At 42.3% G+C, this 20,568-nt stretch overlaps 1 protein-coding gene across 5 annotated transcripts in view; it reads right to left on the reverse strand.

Annotated features, from left to right (window-relative positions):
* Positions 1-20,568, reverse strand: part of Lilli (AF4/FMR2 family member lilliputian) — a 209,824-nt gene that overhangs the window by 93,836 nt on the left and 95,420 nt on the right. For all 5 annotated transcript variants that reach the window (XM_077408926.1, XM_077408929.1, XM_077408927.1 and 2 more), the window contains one exon: positions 17,705-17,894. In XM_077408926.1, coding sequence (XP_077265052.1) covers positions 17,705-17,894 — 190 coding nt within the window. The remainder of the gene's footprint in view (positions 1-17,704; positions 17,895-20,568) is intronic.

Below are 20,568 nucleotides of genomic sequence, written 5' to 3' on the forward strand. Positions count from 1 at the left end.
ACTCCGTGGACTCGTGCCAAGAGTACGATTAATTAACCGCCCCCTCGATGGTACACATTCCCGCCACGCCGGGGAGGATTTCGAGAAGGACGTCTCGAACTATTCGAGATGGTCGCGATGCGAATAAAGCGCGAATCAAACGAATCAACTTGTCAGATAGCGGAAAAAAAATGAAAAGGAGACGCATGACTTCATCGAGGAAATGTGCAATCGTCATTGCAGAAACTCTCGTGAGAAACATTAAATAATCATAAGTTTAATCGAACCGTCTTTCTCTTTTTTTTAACCAATATATACCGAATGGCGCATGAACATTAGATGTGGTATCGATTGTCATAATCTAACAAATGTGTTTTCGCAAGAGCGTATATCAATAGAAGTCGATATAAATAATCAACGTGTGGATTGTAAAAGTGCACGAAACGCTTATAGTAATGCTATAAGGAATCTATTATAGAAGATAAGATTCTATAATCTTATCTTCTGTAAGAGATTCCTCGTAGTCTCTATTTTCATAGAAGATTCACGTGCAATTTGATTTTATTATAAAAACGACATGATATATCTTCTCTCCGCCATCTATATAATTCCTGCTAATTTCCTGATTAAGAAATTTTCCTTCGAAGAACGGACACGAACTCGCGCTGTTCACTCTAATGTGATTAACATTGTTACTGTATAAGGCATGCTCCAGTTTCCGCAATATCGATTCACTATTTGCAGCTTTCTCAAAATTAAGCAATCTTTAATGGATATTACAGATTTGTATTCTGTTCATCTATTTCTATCGAAAAAAATGAGAAGAAAATTCGATGGATCTCGGTTTCCGGCAAGATTTAAAACCAGCCCTCCAGTCTCGATATCAAAATTAATACCACTTGAATTAACGTACAATTAGCAAACCAATCTACATGGTTTACTGCTCGCTTTTATTTTTCCCACCCCCGCTCTTGTAAAGCCGCGAGAAAACAAAGTACGCGGAGTACATATGCCACAACCGCCACACCGTAATGGCCCGTGATTATTATTTTCCAATAAAAATATTTAAAGAAAAAAAAACAGAAAAGAACAAAATGCCGAGAAGAATATACGGATGCGTGGGAGGAGTTGGGGGATGAAAAATTCGCCCACTCGCACACTTTGCCATTATTCGGAATATCTTGGGTAATTTTCCGTCAGCATATACCACAACGAGTAAGGGGAGGGGCAGGGTTACCGCGCGAACCATTGTTTATTTCCTCTAGTAGTCCTCGACTTTCTCTCTCCACCTCGCTTCTTTTCTGTCTCCTCATCTCACCCCCCATCCATCTGCATCCTACCCTTCCCCATCTTTCTCCGTCTCTCCGTCTCTATCTATCTCTCTCGCTCTTTCTCTTTCCGGCTCTTACTACCTACGACTCTCGTCAAGCCACCGCATTATCCCACTCTCCCACACACCGGGTATTGATTCCGTCATACCACCCCCGCCGTGAGAGATCCAGGCTTGCTCTCTCCGGCGCGGTGAGCGTGTACGTGGCACGTGTACGTGCACGTCGGCGCCCGCCGCCGCGTTTGTATGCGTATTTAGCCACCGAGCGCACCTCCCCTCGACCCCTCCGTGCACTCGGCGTAGCGCGGTCAAAGCAGCCAAAGCGGAAAGGGGATGGAGAAGGGAAACCGATAGAGTAAGAGTAAGAGGAAAACGGGATGTAAAGAGGGAGAGGAGGAGAAACGAGGCCGACGAGGGAGAGGGGCAGTTTAATAAATTTCACTAAATGGCAGCTAGCATAGTGCACGCGTGTAACACACCGCATGTATCCGCACACAAACGCGCGCGGACATGTATACGCGTACACGCAAAGCACGCGTAACGGAAACGTAACCCGTGTAATGACAATGTTGTAAACGGCACCGTTAAAAGTCCGCCTCTACCGTATTCCACCCAACCATTCCGGCTGACGGTAAATTTCAACTTAACGCGTGTACTTACGTATACGCAAATATTATGCCGACGCGTGTGCATGTGCGAATTGGTTAATCATATAAATATTAATCTCCCCGCACGGCGAGGAGAATAAATATTAATCCTGAATCGGTCGGAGTAAAGGGATTTCATTACCGCGCGATATTGTGCGTAAAACCGCCGACGAGGTATCGTCGAAGATATATATAACACACGTGAAATAAAGTCTCGCGCGCGGAAGCGCATTTTAGGTAATGCTCGTTGCGAACGATTTTAATTCGTCGTATATTCCATATCGATCAACAAAGAGTTTTTAAAGCGCGGTATTTCCCCAGTCTCGCGGATGCGGCGTACTAAATAATGAAGGATTAAAATTTCAAAACCTCATCATCGTTGTATGCATTACATAATTGCATTGTACGTGGAATCTCGATCAATTATATACACAATTCAATAGGACGACTCGTAGATGCATGCATTTTAAAAGCCATATACACATTTTGTCGTAACAGAGCAAATCGAGAGCTTATACATTTAATTAACGCGTTCATTGCGCCGAGAGCGCATGCCGAATTGTTTCCACGTGAAAAGTGTTTCACGGATAAACGCTTTTGGCGAAAGAGAGAAAACGGGGAAGAGGGAGGTTAATTAATTATGTCGCGCGTTGGGCAATAATTGGCTGTCCTTCGAGTGAAACGCGCCTCTGTGACGTAAATCGCCGCGTCGCGTCGCGGCTAAATCGTCATGACGTTATTACATGGCGCGCGAGCGCGCGCGCGCGCGCGCGCGGCATCGAAGCGGCGAGTGCATTTTCATCTAAACGATTATTATAACGCGCGAAAGTAATATAAACGCTTTCCGATTACCGTTGGTGGTTAATTATAAAACCCAACCGTGATTCTACCGCTGCCAAACGAGCGCGCGATTTATCGCGCGGTAATAATATGACGATATATATAATTATTTAACTCGTTTACGATTTATCTCCCCCCGGTTTTACCGCAAACGGTTCGCTGATATAAATATTCTCTTAGCAATTGAGAGCTTTAACGTAGCTATCAAATAATTTTTTTTTAACTTGTGAAGATAGATATAAATATAATTTCTTTAATATATCGATTTTGCCAAGTTCTTACATCTTTTGCAAACATAAAATTAAAGTATATACAAATTTATCTTTCTCAATTTTAAAAGTTTGGAAAAAAGGCTGAACAGGGTATTAAGTTTCCTGAAAATAACAGTGTAAAGTCGTGAAATGTCGTTAACAACTTGCAACTCGCGCTGTAACGTGTGCATATGTATGACTTAATTGTTCAGCGAGTCTACTCGAATAGGCCGAATATGCAAAAACGGCGAAAGCGAGTCTCGCATTAATCCGCATTAATCGCAGAATGCGCGAAAATCCGACCGGCGGCGCGGCGGAGAAACCGACGAACGTGCGCGACAATGGCATCGCCGGGCGGATTACCGAGCGAGCGAGATCGAGCGCGAAACGAAATCGCGCGATGCAAATTCGCGAGATACAGGACATATGTAAATCACGCGAGGCAAAGCCGCACGAAAATCGGAGCGGCTTTAAAAGAGGGGCGAGAGGGCGACGGGGGGGGGCTCTTCGTCGACTTCTTCATCCCTCTTAAAATTCAACCCGGTATTCTTCTCGGGGCAGATCTGAATAATGCAGGAGGCGACGAGAGGATGGCCAAGGAAGCACGCGTTCCGCATTCCCCCGTCGCCGTCTGAAATCCAAAACTTAAAAGCCGCGAGAGCGAAAGGGGCGCCAGGTGGGCGGGGAACGGGCGAGGAGGGTGACGGCGTGTTTCCAGGATTTTCTCGATAGTTGCCCCACGGGGCGTTAAGGCTATTAAAAGACTCAAGGATTCGAAAGGCTCAACACCCGGAAGACGCTTCTCGAGCCTCGTTATCTCGACGACAGTCGATTTAACTTGACACAACGCGAGAATTTATAGACATGCTCGCGTGTGTAAATACACGCGTTTTACGGTACGTCGAAACGAACGGATCATTCCCTCGATATTGCCGCTTCCGCCGCACGCATGCGAGTTGGCGTCCTGAAAAAACGCTTGCTTTCATTCGCGTATACGAGTCGAAGAGACGTCGATATCTATCTGAAACTGGAACGATCAATGTCGTTCAACGACTCGGAAATAGGAACGCAACTCCGGGATGCTGCAAAACTAACGCGTTTTTTTCTTCGATTTAATTTCGTTTAAAATCAGCTTCTCGATTAAATATATCAAACGCATTACGTTTAACAAGCAATAAACGTCAATTAAACGTATTCAAATGTATAAAAATAATCCATGTAATGGTAGTTATATCTATTATATGTGATATAATGAATTTATCAAACACAGTAAAGATAGGTGAAATCAAGTAAGTGATAATCGCATTAATAAAAAAAACCTGATTATTCTTTTAATTACCAATAAGGTACTACTTTAGAAACAGTAAAAATGCGGCGCGGGGCATGTTGATAAAGCGTGACTTTCTTGCTTTCCTTTATTTAAAAAAATCCTTTCTTTTGTTTAAAAAAAATTGCGTTATCCCATGGAAAAGTTTTCCGACGCAATCCGCCGGTAAACGACAAGTTAATAGTTTTTCAAGACTACCGGTTTTGAGCGACGTTTGAGAAAATCGATGTATTCCGCCCGGCCAATCGATCCCATATTACCAACGTCCTCCCGGCGTTCCTGTCCGCATCATAAATTGCCCCGGTAAATATGGTCCTTCCAACGCTAGAATCCTCTCCGGTCGGACGTATAATGGCGAATGACAAATGAGCGAGAGACAGAGCGAAATAAACGCGCGCGGGAATCGCCGATAGTATCGTGGGACGATGAGAGAAGATGGAGTTCGTGCTCGCGCGAGGATTGACTCTTTCTCTCGCGCCTCTTCCGTGGGAATTTCTCGGTTAAGGAGAAAACGCGATTATTTCTGCCGCGGATCTACCTGACCGCAAGGCCGAATCGTGCATGTCCACTTCGGCGCGTCGTTTCGTCCTAAAAAAAAAAGCGTACATACTATCGCGATCAAATGCATTCTTAAAATCCGAAAATCCTTGAAAAAGTGTTATATGTCCTTGGTCGTTTTTAAAACTAACTAGATTAGGAGTCGGAGAGATATGTATAACGTCGGTGATTGCGTTAATGAAGACATCTTTGTTTTCCTGGTGCATGTATGAATTCGCAATTGCCTGATAATGAATTTACCGGCGACGATGCCTCGACGAATCATGTAATTGACTTCGTGAACGATTTAGGTGGCTTATCGAGAGACCTTTCTCGCGTTCCTCTTCGTTCCCGTATCACTGACATGCTTAGATTTTGCGTGCAACGGCGAAATTCGACACGACGCTTATCGGGCACGTACATCGAGAGGCCTCGCGACTCAAAACACACACGCGCGTATGCGATAATCCTGCAGAAATTATTTCGCCTCGACTCGTTTAAAAGAACTTCTTTTTACCTGGGTAGCCGCGTGTCGCGCGTGGTCGACACACAATTCCATGGAAATCATTCGAATATCATCCCCTCCACTTTAGTGAACATATCGTAAATCTATAAAGGGAGTAAGGGAGAAACATTTCATCGACTTCGCTGTCCAGATTATATATGAATATTAATGAGATATGTAAATGCATTTGCAAATTAAACATTATATACAATTCAAATATAAAAAAACACATACACAGACTCCGAAATAAATAAATATATATAAATGGCTGTCATCGAAAAAACTTGCTTATAAAACTAAGTGGTCAGCACACGAGCTATCCGCCGTTAATCACCGATGCGTGTGTCATCGATCGTATATGTCGCGCGTGCACAGGCGTGCACGTGCGCTTATGCAGATTCGACGGGTCGAACCAGAGTAAGTAAGTGTCGCACATTACCCGGCAAAAAGTTGAATGGATCGCGTTTAGCGCTGCTGCTAGACGACAGGCGTCGGACGGCCGCGTCGGGCGTTTTACGCTGAATCGGTCTTAAACGAGGACGAGCGAAAAAGCGCATTATTGCGCGGCGCTGTCGAGCCCGCACAGCGCTCTCGAGCAGCAGCGAGCAAAATGTATAAAGCGATCTCTCCTTGAGACGCGGCACGCTCGATCGAGCAGCCGGAACGAAAGAGAAACACGGGCGGCGAAGGTGCGCGACGACGCTTGTCGCGTCGGAGCTCCGACGCCGGCCTTTAACGTACAATGTAATCCGCACGATCTCGTGCGAGTAAACGCGTATATCCCCGCCGATTCTACAAAAGCCTCCCCCCGCATAACGTGCGCGCGGATATCCTCCTTCCTCTCCCTGTATTCTCCTCTCTGCGAGCGCCGAGCTGTTTTATATTTCATACGCTACATGTCGTACTTCCCATGCTGTCCTCTAGCTGTCATTAATTCATGTGTTTTCGCCTCTCGAGCCTAGATTACTGATGGCAGACGTTAGATCACCAAGCGGACTGTTATCTAATTTCCGTGTATTAATTGTATTAATTTCCGGATAATCCTTTCGATGAAGGATTTACTCGCTAAATTTTTTGGAAAATCCACGGTTTAAAGAAAGTCGCCTTCGTCGCGAAAGGTCAGGATTACCGGCGCTTTTCCGAGTACGAAAAGTATAACAAGAGGCGCAACTCCGAGAAGAATAGACTTCTAAAATCGCTCGTATGTTTTGTCGCACCGGTCGCATTCGCCAACCGATTGCTTCTTATAGTTAGTACTTCTTTATTATGCGGTGGTAACGCTACGTCTTATTTTCTCTGCGTCTCATTTTATATCTCATTGTGCGCCGCTCGCGAGAAGTGAGAGTGAGAGAGAGAAAGAGAAAGAGAGAGATAAAGACGAAGAGGGCCAATAGCATGGCGGAGATACGCACGCACACACGTTCTCGCGCTCGCACACGTACGGAACGGAGCGATGAGAAGCGACCATCAGAGAATGCACTCGTCCCCGCGGGTCTAGCCAGTCTATAATCTGGCGTTCACGTATAGGCGCCAGTGTCTGTACTCGACGGAACGGCGTGTGAACGTACACGGCACGTATATATACACGTGCACACGCTCGCTCACACGCCGCGCGACCCGACAACACATCACTCACGGACTCCGATCGCCGCCGCACGTGTATCCGCACGCGCGCGCGCGCACAACCAATGAGAGGATGCACACGTACGCGACACACGCGAAGCGCGCGCGTCTGGATTACGTAAAGCCACGAGGCCGGGTATAGCGCGATCAAACGACCTACAAATCGCGGGGTGATTCGCTTTCCGTTCGGCTCGCAAAAGCGCGATCTCTAAACTCCACTCCGGTTGGAGCCGCGCAGAAACGCGGCAGATTTCGCGAAAGGCGGAGATTCGCCGAAGCGATCGGCGAATTAGCGAACGATATGTGGGGGCCCGAAGCCTGTCTGCCTTTAATGCACGCCGCGCGAAAACGAGACGCGGACAAAGAGAACTGAGATTGCTAAACACGTTCGCCGTGCCGGCGCCAATTTTACGCGACTGATCGTTTACGCGTCGCGCATAACTAATGAACATATATGCGACGTCTAGCCTCCTATTTTTTAATAATATTTTTGAAGGTTGTATCATATCTGTTCTACATTGTCCTAAATTAATATTCATAACTCTGAGTTTACTCCAAATACCTGAAATTTGCAACTGTTTATCGAGAAAGAAGAAAGAAATAATAAGATGTATAAAGTACGTTTGAAACGCAAGACGCATTTTAAAACATAAATTACGCTTATATATATATATATATAACAAAGTATTAATATAATTTAATTAAAATTTTTCAACTTAATTTAATTCATAACCCGTATAGACTTTACTGATTCGGTTAACAGTTCAGTAATAATAACTTAATTAACGTTCCAACTAGTTAAATTGCCGTTTTGCGTGTAAAATATGTTTCGCGCTCCACAATAAATTACATACATGCAGAAAGTTGAAATTTTTTGCCCTGGATTACATCCCCGTGAGAAAATTGCTTCGTGCAGAATTTATTAGTATTATACGAAAAGAATAATCATGTATTCCAGTTCCGTTCATTGCCTTGGGATTAGCGCGTTGAGAAATTGATCCTTAACGGTATATATCGCTGTATCTCGCATGCTATACGTTGCAACGATCTTCAATGAGCATTTCAAACGTATTATATGTCATTATTACTCGCAAGTATTACTTACTCGGTGATTAAGTTTAATTGCTATGCGTATCCTTATTCCTTACGCGATACGCTTAGCATAAATAATCTTCAGTAATATCCGATCTATCCGGAAAACTTTTTAACGTCTCGTCAAAACTAGTTGTGCTAGCGCTAAACAAATAACTGTAAATAATAACGACAGACAAAATAAATGCGAAAATTAATATTGCATCTTAATAATGTTACAGCGATAACATTATTATAATAAAGACTCTTATCAAACTTTTAATAAGCCGTGCAAGGATTAGCCGAGAAGTGCTTCCGCAAATAACATCATTGCAGTTTCATATTAAACGCTTCCACAAAGTTTTGGAATAATCGGTGTGTACATATGTCGACGTAACAACTGGATCAGACAATTTGCATGAAAGCAATGGCGATCGGTCGATTGGTTTTAGCGTGAGTGCTGCAGGAAGCGCTAATGAATTCCCGGCCTACCAATACGCGAACGCATGTCGAGAAATGATCGTTGTTTGCCATCATCGCTGCCGGGCACCGTCATCGTCATCGTTGTCGCCGTCATTGGCGCTCGCTCTCTCTCGGTATGTATTGCCATTAAAACCGAGCGGAGCGGATTGCGTAATCCGCCTATTGGTGTATATACGATACACGATACACGTGAGCTTATCACGAATGTTTCGACACAGATGGCTGAAAGCGCGATATTTCGCGGGATAAGGGATAAACGATCATTGAGAAAACAATACCGCTGTATTACACACGCGTCATGTTAATTGATGCTTCGGAATTAAAATCCGATAAATTTAAAGTCTATCGATTATGTATTATCGTCCATACGTGTGTGCGTTATAAGCTCATTGTGTTTTAGAATTATTATATACTTTGTGTGCAATTAGAATTACTTATCTGATTGTGAGAAGTCTTTCACGAAAGACATATTTTTTAATGTTTTTGATATATGAAGAATAAAATCTTTTCTAAAATAAATATATGTGTAATTTAAAAAATAATATACCTATCGCAAATTTGTTGGCCTAACATTTGTGCAAAATATAAGACATGTAGTTGATTTAAAGAGACGGAAACTCGCGTGGATAAATGTCGACGCCTTTATCGCAGTCTATTTTACTTTTCACACCCGAGATCGGGTTTAATCATCATCACTTCAAAAGCAAGATTATAAAGCGCGGAGTGTTTAATGTTTAATTACTGCACGCGCGGTTCTGCGCGGTCAAATGCAACAATAATGACATTCATCAGCGGTGTATTAATAAGCGATGCTTCTCGAGAGTAATCAAGATTTCAACGGGGAAGAAACGACTCGTTAAAGCCGGGATGCTGGCTATTTCCAGGCGCAACAAAAGGCGTATTGCGTAACATTCTCTAGTCGTGTGAGTAGAGTTTATACATATATGTACAGTGGACAGTTTCCCGAAGAAACAAAGAGAACAAGAAATATCTGTGGCAACAAATATTAACTTTTTCAATTCAGTACATGGAAAGAACGGTTTTGCTGAAGTATCTAACAATTTAACTAGATACAAATCTGAAAATAATTTTGTTGCACCATCAAAATGATTATGTAGAACACTTAAACTGATTGCTAAAATATCAAAATTTTTTACAGTATTATCATCATACTTCAGCGACCTGCTATAATTATTTTAATAGTGCAACAAAATTATTTTCAGATCTAGCTAAAATTTTTAGATACTTCAGCAAAATCGTTCTTTCCGTGCAGAATTTAACAAACTCAGAAAAATTTCTCAATTTAAAATATTGTCAAAAAATATCCAAATATATTAGATAAAATATTTTTAATTAAAAAGAAAACTTCATCTTTTATCTACATAGGTTGTGGAGTTAACTATATTCCTTTAATTAACTCCAATCAAATCTCGTATCTTTATCAGAGTACAAAAATGATAAAAAATATGTAACGAGAAAAAGTACAAAATATAAGCATATTTTCAAAAATATCTTCTGTCTTGATTTTCTTTTTAGTCAGAAAACCCATTAAACAATTTAAAAATCTGACATTTCCAATTTTCCGCAAGATCACTCGACAAAGAAATAATTAATAACTTATACAACGCAAAGTATACTGGTAGTACAAAGATTCGCGAGATCGCCCGCGATGGTGTGTCGAGTCCAAGTTTCCGCCTGGTCGTTCATCGAAGAAAATTCGAGCTTCCGGTTCTCCCTGTTCTCTTATTATTCGAGTTTTCACGACGCGGCTCCGCTCGAACGTAAAGTCAATATATATAGACGCGGGCTATATCCGACAGGATACAGACAGAATCTCCCCGCCGTTCGCCCACGAAGGAAACGGAGGATATCTCTCCGATACGTTGTTGCTCGCGGATCCTCGCCACGATGCGACGCGATGTTTCTTTGGCCCCTTTAGTTCCGGCGCGTTTAACAGAAGCGTATCGCGACGTCATGCCGGAAGAATGGTATCGGCACGTGACGGAGATATATATATATATATATATATATATATATATATATATATATATAAATACATATGTGCTCGAGTGCGCGCGAGTTTCTAGTCACATAAATGCGCTTTTATATGGCTGCGAGAGATATTCTCGCGACGCATGTCTCGTATTTCATAATGTAATAAATGCGCCATTACAGCCGCACCGCGTTGCGCAATAAAATATCCACGATTCATTTTCGGACGGATAATAATATTCAAAGCTAACATTTGGAGATACTCGAATCAATGTCGCGAGTAGTTTAGTTCCGATACTAAGTTCTTGTTTATCATGAAACTAAAATCTGGACGAAACGTAGGTAATGAATTAATAAAACGTAACAAATTCGATGGGAATATTAACCGAATAACCTTAACTATGATTTATATAAATTTGCACCTCTTATCTCCTACAGTTGTTCTCGCCCTCGCTCTCGCCCGTCAATATCCAGCTCTTTTAATTTCGCGAGCTCGTTAATTTATACTATAAATTTCCATTCGCGTTTTCACAACGCATAAGCTGTTCATAACGCCGCCCTTTTAAAACCAACGAATCCGAGAAGTTTGGATAGAAATCGCAGAACCGAAGGCGCGGTTCCGATGAAACCAGCTTTCGTCGGACTCCGAGAGAGATGAATAAGAATTGCTATATGTCGAGAAAGAGAGGGACTTTGCTATCCGCTCGATTGAATTTTCTGCCCGGGGTAGATTCAGCTTCCTTATGTGCGCGCGAGGAGATGTGCGCTCAGCCCGGGGATATTTCCGCGGGGACAGTCCGTCTTCTTATCAGATATCTTTACGATAATTATACCTAATTGTACCGTTCGCGCGTGTAAAAGGGAATTACGATTCGACCAGGATGCATGCAGGCTGCGCGAACCCATTGCGCCCGACCGGAGTGACCACGTAATCAACGCGAGAGCCGGCCGTTCTCGTTCGACGTGAATTAAAAAAGCCGTCCCAACGGAAAAAGCATGTCGCAATCGATCCGTTCCACAAAAACGCTCGGCATTCCGCACTTCGCCCCGCAGAATTTCGAGTGTACCAACGTACGAGCTTAATGGGGAAAATGTAGCAAGACCAAAGTATCGCTTTATTCAAAATGTTAGTAAACTTTTTGTGAAATTTCTAATCTAAAACGCGAATAACATATTGCGACTCGAAAAAATGCGCGGTTTTCGTGCGCTCGCAGCTGTTAATAATCAAGAAAAAATTAAATTAGACCCGCATGATGTTCTAAAAGTAGTAGAAAACATTTTACATTAATCGACTAAACATGAATTGTTTTTAATTTCTTAGTTGCTAATTGAATAAAATTTAATCTCGAGTACTATGAGTATATAGCCGCGCTTTTTCATGTGTTACCCTTCATTATTCTTATATTCTATTGGTGCCTCGCTCCTAAATCCAGGCAAATGCGGTGTTCGTGCAAATAAAAAAGTGGCGCTCTCGTTGCAGCAGCTTCAAAGGTGACGGAGAGAGAGAAAAAGACACTTCAACCTTGGTCGTCTCTGTTTGAACACGGTGGGAAAGAAAGGAAAATCCGCGGGAGCGAGCTCTCTTATCTGCCGCGCAAAGGAATAAAACGCATTCTTCGTTGTGTCGCGGAGAATGCGTTTTTCCCGCAGAAGAACGACAAATAACTTTATCGCGCGTGCTGACATCCACGGGTGTGTAAAGAGCGAGTTCTTGACAAATCATGTCCGCGAGCGGAGATAAAATAAGAACCGTCCGTAAAAACGACCCTCCCGGCTTACGGCGACATTATAATACACATAAACAGAATGTCATTTCCCGAACGCGATAATATATGATGCAGTAGAGAGTATCTTCGTCTTCGAATTTTTCTTTCCTCCGAGTTTTAGTTTAATAATAATACCAGAGTTTTATCGTATAGCTTCAACGAGATATTCGATCATCAGAATAAAAATAAAATGTTCCAAATCTTAACGCCGTGGAGTTACATCAAATGACAGTGAAATACACCTATAAAATATATTCTTCATATTCTTTGCTTGTTATTATACTTCTATAATAGTCACAGTAAAAAAAATTCTCTTTCTAAGAGACTACATTTCTTTTAGACTACGCCATCATATTTAAGTTATGGCGAAAAATGTAAGTAGATTCGGGGGCAAAGAAATTTCGATCGTTATTACGCATGAGCCACGTTCGCGAGAAATATATAGTATAAATGTACACACAAATGCGCACACAAGGGTCCTGCTATCATCATAATCCCTCTTAGCCAAATGTTCGCAGCGTTGCCCACGTTACGTGGCGAATTTTCTCCGCGCGCGGATTTCGCGGATACGAGAGAATGCAAATGCGCGCACGTTAATCTCGGTAATAAATACGCGCGATTCATCCGTTTAGCATTGCAGCTGCGACGCACACGGCGTCGAAACCTCACGCTCGCGCAATAACGTCCCTCTTTCGCCGCACGTACAGCATCTTTATTTCCGCCCGCGCGCGAATGACTCGCGTGCCGACGAAGTGCCTCCATCTGCGAGATTCCGACGAGGCTCCATAACGATATCTCGCGACGAATGTTGCTGATCGAGGTGGAGAAACCCGGCGATTGAAACCGGTATATTCCGGAGTGCAGATTTCGGACGTGATAAGATCGCGCTCTTTGTCTTTCTGAGCACGCGCACGAGTATTTCATTTAATAAATGTATACCGGGACACGCGTTATCAACACTCGTATTTAATCAATTTACTCCGGTCGCACACCGATAAAAGATACAGGAAAATTCTAGCTGCGCTTTATCGACTAATGTCGCTATATTAGAGACCCATAGTGTCCGACACTTTGCTAGGAAAACACAACTAATAGCGTCTCTCCGAGGTCGATCCGCGCACTGCTTTATTTATCGGACCGGGTAATCTCCCAACTAGCGAGCTTTAATCTCGACGAACTTTAAACACCGAGGTGGAACACGATAAACTATCGCGCGCGCGCGCACTCGAGGAAATTTTCGCGACGGACAAGCCGGGGAATAACGATTTCCATGGACGTAAAAATACACCAGCGCAAAATATAACTGCAGTTTCCTATTTCGAGGAGTAAAGTTCAAAAGAAAACCGGTGAAGTGAAGAAAAAAAGAAACGACAATGTTGAAAATAAAACGCGATTTTTCAACATTTATAGTTTTCCAACATTACACGTTGCATACAAAAATTGCTTACTGACATCTATTTAGTTAATTAGAAATCTCAATATTTATGATATCACTTTGAAACTTTTCTCCACACGTAGCGCAAAAGTATGTAATGTGAGGCGCATCGCAATCTTCCGGACATCTTTTAAACGTCTCTTTTACGGTTTTTACGTTATTTTAAACCACTGGAATCCGAATACGTTTCCTCGTTAATCAATTCGAGCTACATACTGTTCTTACTAAGCGTAACAAACCAGCATGCATATTTTCGCAGCGCGTGACTAATCCTACAGATTGCAGTCGATATTTCACGTCGACTCCGCGCGGTGCATCAACGCGTCCCCGATATTGGCAGCGCGCGACGACGCTATCCGGATACGGTATTCCGTGTGGTAGACGAACTACGTGATGCGTCGCGGAAAAGTCGCAGAATCCGCTTTTCCGTTCGCGCCTGCGCCTCCCGTCAGGAAGAAAAGCGCGACAGAGAGAGAAAAAGAGAGAGAGAGAGAGAGAGAGAGAGAGAGAGAGAGAGAGAGAGAGAGAGAGAGAAACGGACAGAGACAGGAGAAAGAAAAAGAGAATGAGAAAAAGAACCCGAAGTCACACACACACACAAAAGCTGATCGAACTCGTAAGAAACCGGCGCCATTTTCTCTCCTTCCTTTCTGCCTACGTCCCTCCGCTTTCCTTTCCTTTGCTTTCCCTCTCTCTCCCTCCTCATCCTCTCGAGCTTCCCGTTTCTGCCTCTACGTTCCGCTTGGGCGACAAAGACGCTAAGCGGTTTCGCAACTCATCGTACGGTTACTAACGCGCGGTTACAGTTATGATTGTTAGGGAGCCAATCAGGCAGATTTCTCAGCCGCTCGGCGAAGAAACGGACGACATGTCTCTCTTTGTAATAACTGTGTTTAGAAACCGATGCATACGCACGTTTGCCTTTGATCTTCTCGTGCACTTTAACGAATTTGAGATAAAATTATTACGTCAATGTGAATAAAAAGACGCAAATAAAATATATAAGGAGTTAATAAGTGTGTCAGTTCTTCTTCATTCCGGCATATCTGGACGATTATTGAAGTCGTAGAAAAATTAAGATTTTGTTCCACTAATCAAAATGCGTACGAATGATTGCTCTATTGAAAATGAAGAAATTCCTCGTTGATCGCGATGCTCAAGAGAATCAGATCGCTCTCATCACGTTCTCATTAGGAACGTTAAAATACTCATTAAGGAAGGTTAAAAGTCGAGAAAACACCTGTTGAGTACGCGAAAGGACCAATTGGAGCATGGCCGGGGTTCATTCGCACCCTGCGAAAGAAATAGTATTAGCGATCCGAAGCCGAGGCGCGCGCGGTGTCGCGCGAGCGTAATGAGAGAATGCTGTTATATAATTAAGCGGTTTAACAACCCGAAGAATAAGGAGCCGAGTATTTCTTTCATTTCTATTCGCCGTAATAAAAAAACACTCGAGAAAGAGACGAGAGTGTAACGATTCCGAAGTCATTAATATTCAAATGGTGATTTTAATGTCACGTCATAGACCGGTTGTATAAGATCGTAAAAAATTTCCACCGCGCGGAAATTCGTGCGATTCTATCTCGGTTATCATTATCGATGCTTTCACCCGCCGTCGCTTTAATGAAATAATCACTTTTCGTACGACGTATAAGAGCTTTTACTCTCGAGAACGACTGTCCGTAGAAAAGAAACTGGGTGTAACTAAGAATTATTATCCGTAAAATCTTACTATCCAGAACTGCTCTCGAGAGTAAAAGGACCGTCAAAACGAGCGTGATCTGAGGTAATCTCTTTCGTAATAACCGGTTAAAAAGCAAGGATCTTTTTCAATTTATATTTGTGGCACGATTCCCCAAAAGACATTATCCCTTTCTTTCAGCTGAAGCATTCTAGATTAGAAATAAATTTCGACGAGAGTAATCCCGGTGGAGAACAGCGCGGATAAGAGCTAAGGGTGAAAGTGAAGAGAAGAAATAGGGAAAAGAAGGTCATCTTTACGAGTGACAGGGAAGATCCAACGCGGGTCCTTGACTTCGCCATAACGACCGTGTGAGGTTTCCCTGTAGGCCCTCAAGATAGCTACAGCTACGCCAGAATTGAGGTCGGAAGGTCTTAACCTGTGGAGGACGGGAAGCCTATTTTTAGGCTCCACGCGGGTCGCTAATTTTTCGTAGTATAACATTTTAACACATAAAAATTACAAAAAGTCGTGAAAAAAATTACCCGTCTTATAAAGGTTAAGGACCCATGGATGTCGCTAGTCAAGAATGCTCTTCAATGTTTCACGAAGGACGTAGAAAAGTTTATGAAGAGAAATTTTAAGGGAGGCAAACCGACCCTCTTGCGAAACAAATGAATTAAAATGCGCTAACGCCTATACGACAGCGTTACGTAATGTGTAACGCTGAGTAACGCGAAGACATCATTTTGAACAATGGCTGTCGCAAAGGTCGAATTGGACTTCTCGAGGTCGAAGGCGAAGGATCTCGGTGCTGAGATAATTACACTGCTCATTTTTCCAGGCCGTGAAAAGACTTGTTGAGTTACAAAGTCGTTTCGTGGCGAACGACGGAAGCAATGTTCGCGATGAATCGTATTACTGCTTAATTTCCAAGAAACGCTTAAACTCTATTATATAGTAATCACAAAGTTGTGCCTTAATAACTGAAATTTTCCACATATCGCGGCGATATTGAAAAATACGCCGTGACATAATGTTTAACCGTCATTCGTGAAATTCGCAATTTTTATACATGCTATATATAGTAATAATATAATCATTAATATCCTCGATACCCGCGAGTAAGCGAAAATTCGAATATCTTATTCATGGATAAATTGAGTAGCGTTAATGACTGTGATTGAGGGCAAATTCACTAAGCGCTCTGCGCATTACCGTGGATTTATACACATAGTAAAGAGGGAGACGGCTATCGGTTAACGTTAATTGAAGCGGTCAGTGAATCCACTTGGCAAGGTAGGTACCTACGATTACTAACTAAACGGTAGTGAAAAGACAGGGTGAGAAAGGACAAAATGGCTCTTAAAACGCAAGAAAAAGATCCATTAAATTAAGCGATCAGACAAACGCGAGGCTGGGATTCTGCTTGAATAAATATGAAACAAAAGAAAGAGATAGAAACGGTAAGAAATGAACTTTAGATTTTCTCGCCTTTTCACTCATTAATTATTCGCGACTTTGCAACACCGCGAATAGCGACGCATCGTGCTTAGTAAAATGACATTTGATAAAGGAAAATAGACTCATACTCGTTTTAGAACGCGGTATGACCGTTAAATGCGCGCAGCGAGATGCAATCGTGTGCAGCGAAATTGATCGACAGGCCGGTATTCGTCGCTACTTTCATTTCCCCGTACAGAAACATTTTTGGCATCATCTCGTCGAGAAAAAAGACCGCAAAATGTGTTCGGTGTGTCAATTTAACTGACACATGACGCTGTTCTCTTTATCGAAAGAGAGAGAGAAAAAAAGTATTATGGCTGACAATAAATTAATGGCTGGCGGACAACAGCTGTTTTAATTTCCATTTGCAAAAATATTTTATCACGGTATAGCGTTAGTTAGATTAAAGTCTGTAGCACGCTCGCGTATAGCTATATATTTAGAAAATGTTAGTCACATGAAAATCAATGTATATAAATACCGGTAACAATGAATAATGATGTAATATTTAAAAAAGATAACTCGAAAATTTCCATAAATATTTTAGAAAAAAGTTGGAATATCTACTACGATTTTTTTTAACCGAGCGATTGCTCGCCGGATGTTTGCGAAAAAAGATAATCAATATCGCCGTACGCGAGTGCACGCCGAAACATATACAGTGGCGAGGAAGGGAAAAAACGGTGTTTCGCCGATCGTCGAGACAGAATAAATGAAATATATGTACTCACCCTGACGGGGGCACGGAAGAGGTTCGGCGTGGAGACATGTATGTTGGGGTGATGATGATGCGCGTGGTTATGGTGGTGGTGATGATGGTGTCTCGTATCAGGACCACCTCCCGCAGCCGCCTGCTCCGCCTGGACCGACATCGCCGCGCGGGCCTGTCGCTCTCGTTCCCGAAGCCGGTCCCGATCCACGCTGAAAACCAAAAAATTATTATTCGATTAATTCCAAATATATTCACGTATAAAATACGAATAAAATGTTCCCACAACGTAAAGTAACGGAGTGCAGAATTAATCTCTGCTCAAGCTTTGAAAAATGTATAGACAATACGCCCACACGGCAGAATTGCTGTCATTCTTATTCCGTCAAGTTTTCTAAATTATAAAATAAGATTACTTATTGTTATCGGGCATAATTTTCCGTATATTAATTGTCAGAGAACATCGGTGCTCTTTGTGACGAGGAATGTCCTCGTCTTTCACGGAAAGCGAATTCACTTCGCTTTATATGACGGAGGTGGAATTCACTCATATGACGCAGTGCCGAGAATAACTACCGGTCTTTTAGGAAGCACCGATGGAAGCGACGAACGAAGAGTCGAGACAAGACGAAGAGACGAAGGCAGAGACAGAAGGGATTCGTGACGAGGGTGATCGCAGCTGGCGCAAACACCTGTTTAGTCGCGTTTCCGGTGACGCCGATATTATATGTAGAACGAAACGCTACAATTTTGTAACGATTATTGCCCACTCATAGGTAGAGGCGATTGTAATAATTATAATTAAATTAATATTATAATTAATAATTACGAATTAGATTATTTAGAAATCTCTGAGTGTAATGGTTTTTTATTTATGAACCTTTATCGTTGATTTATAGAATGAAGATTAAATTATAAACTTGGTTATTTCAATAATCTGAATAAAAAAATTTTACATTACTTGTATAACAAAATAATGTATCAATGTTAAAATATAAAATTTACTTTCTCTTCTCTGAAATAAGACCGTTTTATAAATCATATAGCAATGTTTTCTTCTCCAGAAGTACCGCATGTATAAATTATCCGCTTTTTTGTATTTCAACTCGCAGCACGTAAGGCAATCAAAATGGCGAGTATGGGGCGCGAAGAGTGCTTTAAATAGGCGTCTAAAGGTCGGTCGGGATGGCTTTCCTTCTCGTACGTGCGTTATCTGACATATAAGTACGTTGAACGACTTGTCAAGAGGCGATGCTAATGCCGCCGCGCGCCCTGGTACGTTTACCGCAGAATTTTCCCAAATGCATTAACATAAGTGATGCACGCGCAGCGGGAGACCACGGGAATGCCGCAAAGTATATACGGTCTCATTTTTAATCGAGATAGAGACTTTTCTCCGCGGCGAGTGCGTTAGATGCGATAAAAAAACGTACAAATCAAGAAGTATGTTTTTAGCACGTGCACAACATTTGACAGAAAACGCCATACGTCATAAGACCTGAAGAAAAGGAATATACGTGTTATACGAAGTACAAAAGGTCGCGATCTCGTGTTCCGATAAATAAATAAATCGCCACATAAATTACCAAGTCGCGAGACAGTAAGAAATAAAGATTTCATATACATAAATTTATTCAGGAGCGAAAGATATCAACTAGTCATTTATTAAAGTTGTTAATACCATATGTATACACACTCGTAATACATGCATATTTATTCGACATAATATGTCAAGAGATTTATTCTCGAGGAAAGAATCTGCGCATTTCATATCATAAAAGTTTAAGTGTCATTTTTTGAAGCGGAATACAAAACGACAATCTTTTTCCTGAGCCTGCCTGACACTTGCAGCGTGAACGTTTAACTTAGCTCCAGATAACGCGCGCGCGCGATGGCGAAGCCTGGATTGTCTTCCATAAAGCGAGCACGTATTCCGATTAGAAGTCGATCTCCCGAGGCGCGCGATCCTCGCATCGTCGCGGCGATACTTTCTCGATAGTCGAAACGTGCGCGAACCGAAACGAAACGTGCATGTCGATGAGCGAATCGCTGCATTGTCATGCAAATTAAACGTACCGGCAGTAATCACCGTTCGCCGCGACCGCGCTTAATTGCGGATGAATAGTAAGAAACTACACTATCGTATTCAATACTTCTCCATTCTCGGATTATTCCTGGCTTCGGAAAGGCCTGTGCACGCGAACTTTCATTCTCGCCGCATCTGACATTTCAGACGTATGAGATCAATTAAATGTTCTGATATTATTATCTCGATGCTACTAATTCCCACATACCCAAAAGTATAAAAACATGAAAACTCTTTTGCGGGACATGTCGTGCGCACGTCTCCCACAATAAAAATCATATAATCCCGTTTCGCTAAAATAACGAATTAGTTCCAAATTATAATTGACGTTCCCTCGGGCTCTCTTGGACGAACGTCTTTCCCTCTTATTAATTCAAGCCTGCTTATTATTCGTGACACCGAGAAATATCCGATGGAAAGTTTAATCGCGTCCCCAGTCGTGCATGTAAGCGACTCGGTAATTTCTCGTGACCCACAATATAATCGAGCGAAGTTAAGAACGACTCTATTTGTCCCGGGGTGTGCACGCGCTTGCGCTACTGGAATACTAGTCCAGTCACTATGTACATTTAAAAAAGACATAATTCTGACCCAGGATTTTTCTTTTTGGGGGTGTTGGGGGGATCAAGAAAAGCTTAATCTCAAGTTTTCGACCTTTGTTTCCCGCTTGCTTTTTTTACGGGAGTAAAAAATGTGAAAAATGGTTTTTCTGCGATAATTCGGTTTCTAATAAAGTTACAAGGTCGAATCGGAGCTCATTTTAAAGTTTTTTTTACGCTCTACAAATTATGTCGTATGAC

This window comes from Temnothorax americanus, unplaced genomic scaffold (genome assembly GCF_048541705.1).
Source record: "Temnothorax americanus isolate GAGA-0224 unplaced genomic scaffold, ASM4854170v1 Scaffold25, whole genome shotgun sequence".
NCBI lineage: Eukaryota > Metazoa > Arthropoda > Insecta > Hymenoptera > Formicidae > Temnothorax > Temnothorax americanus.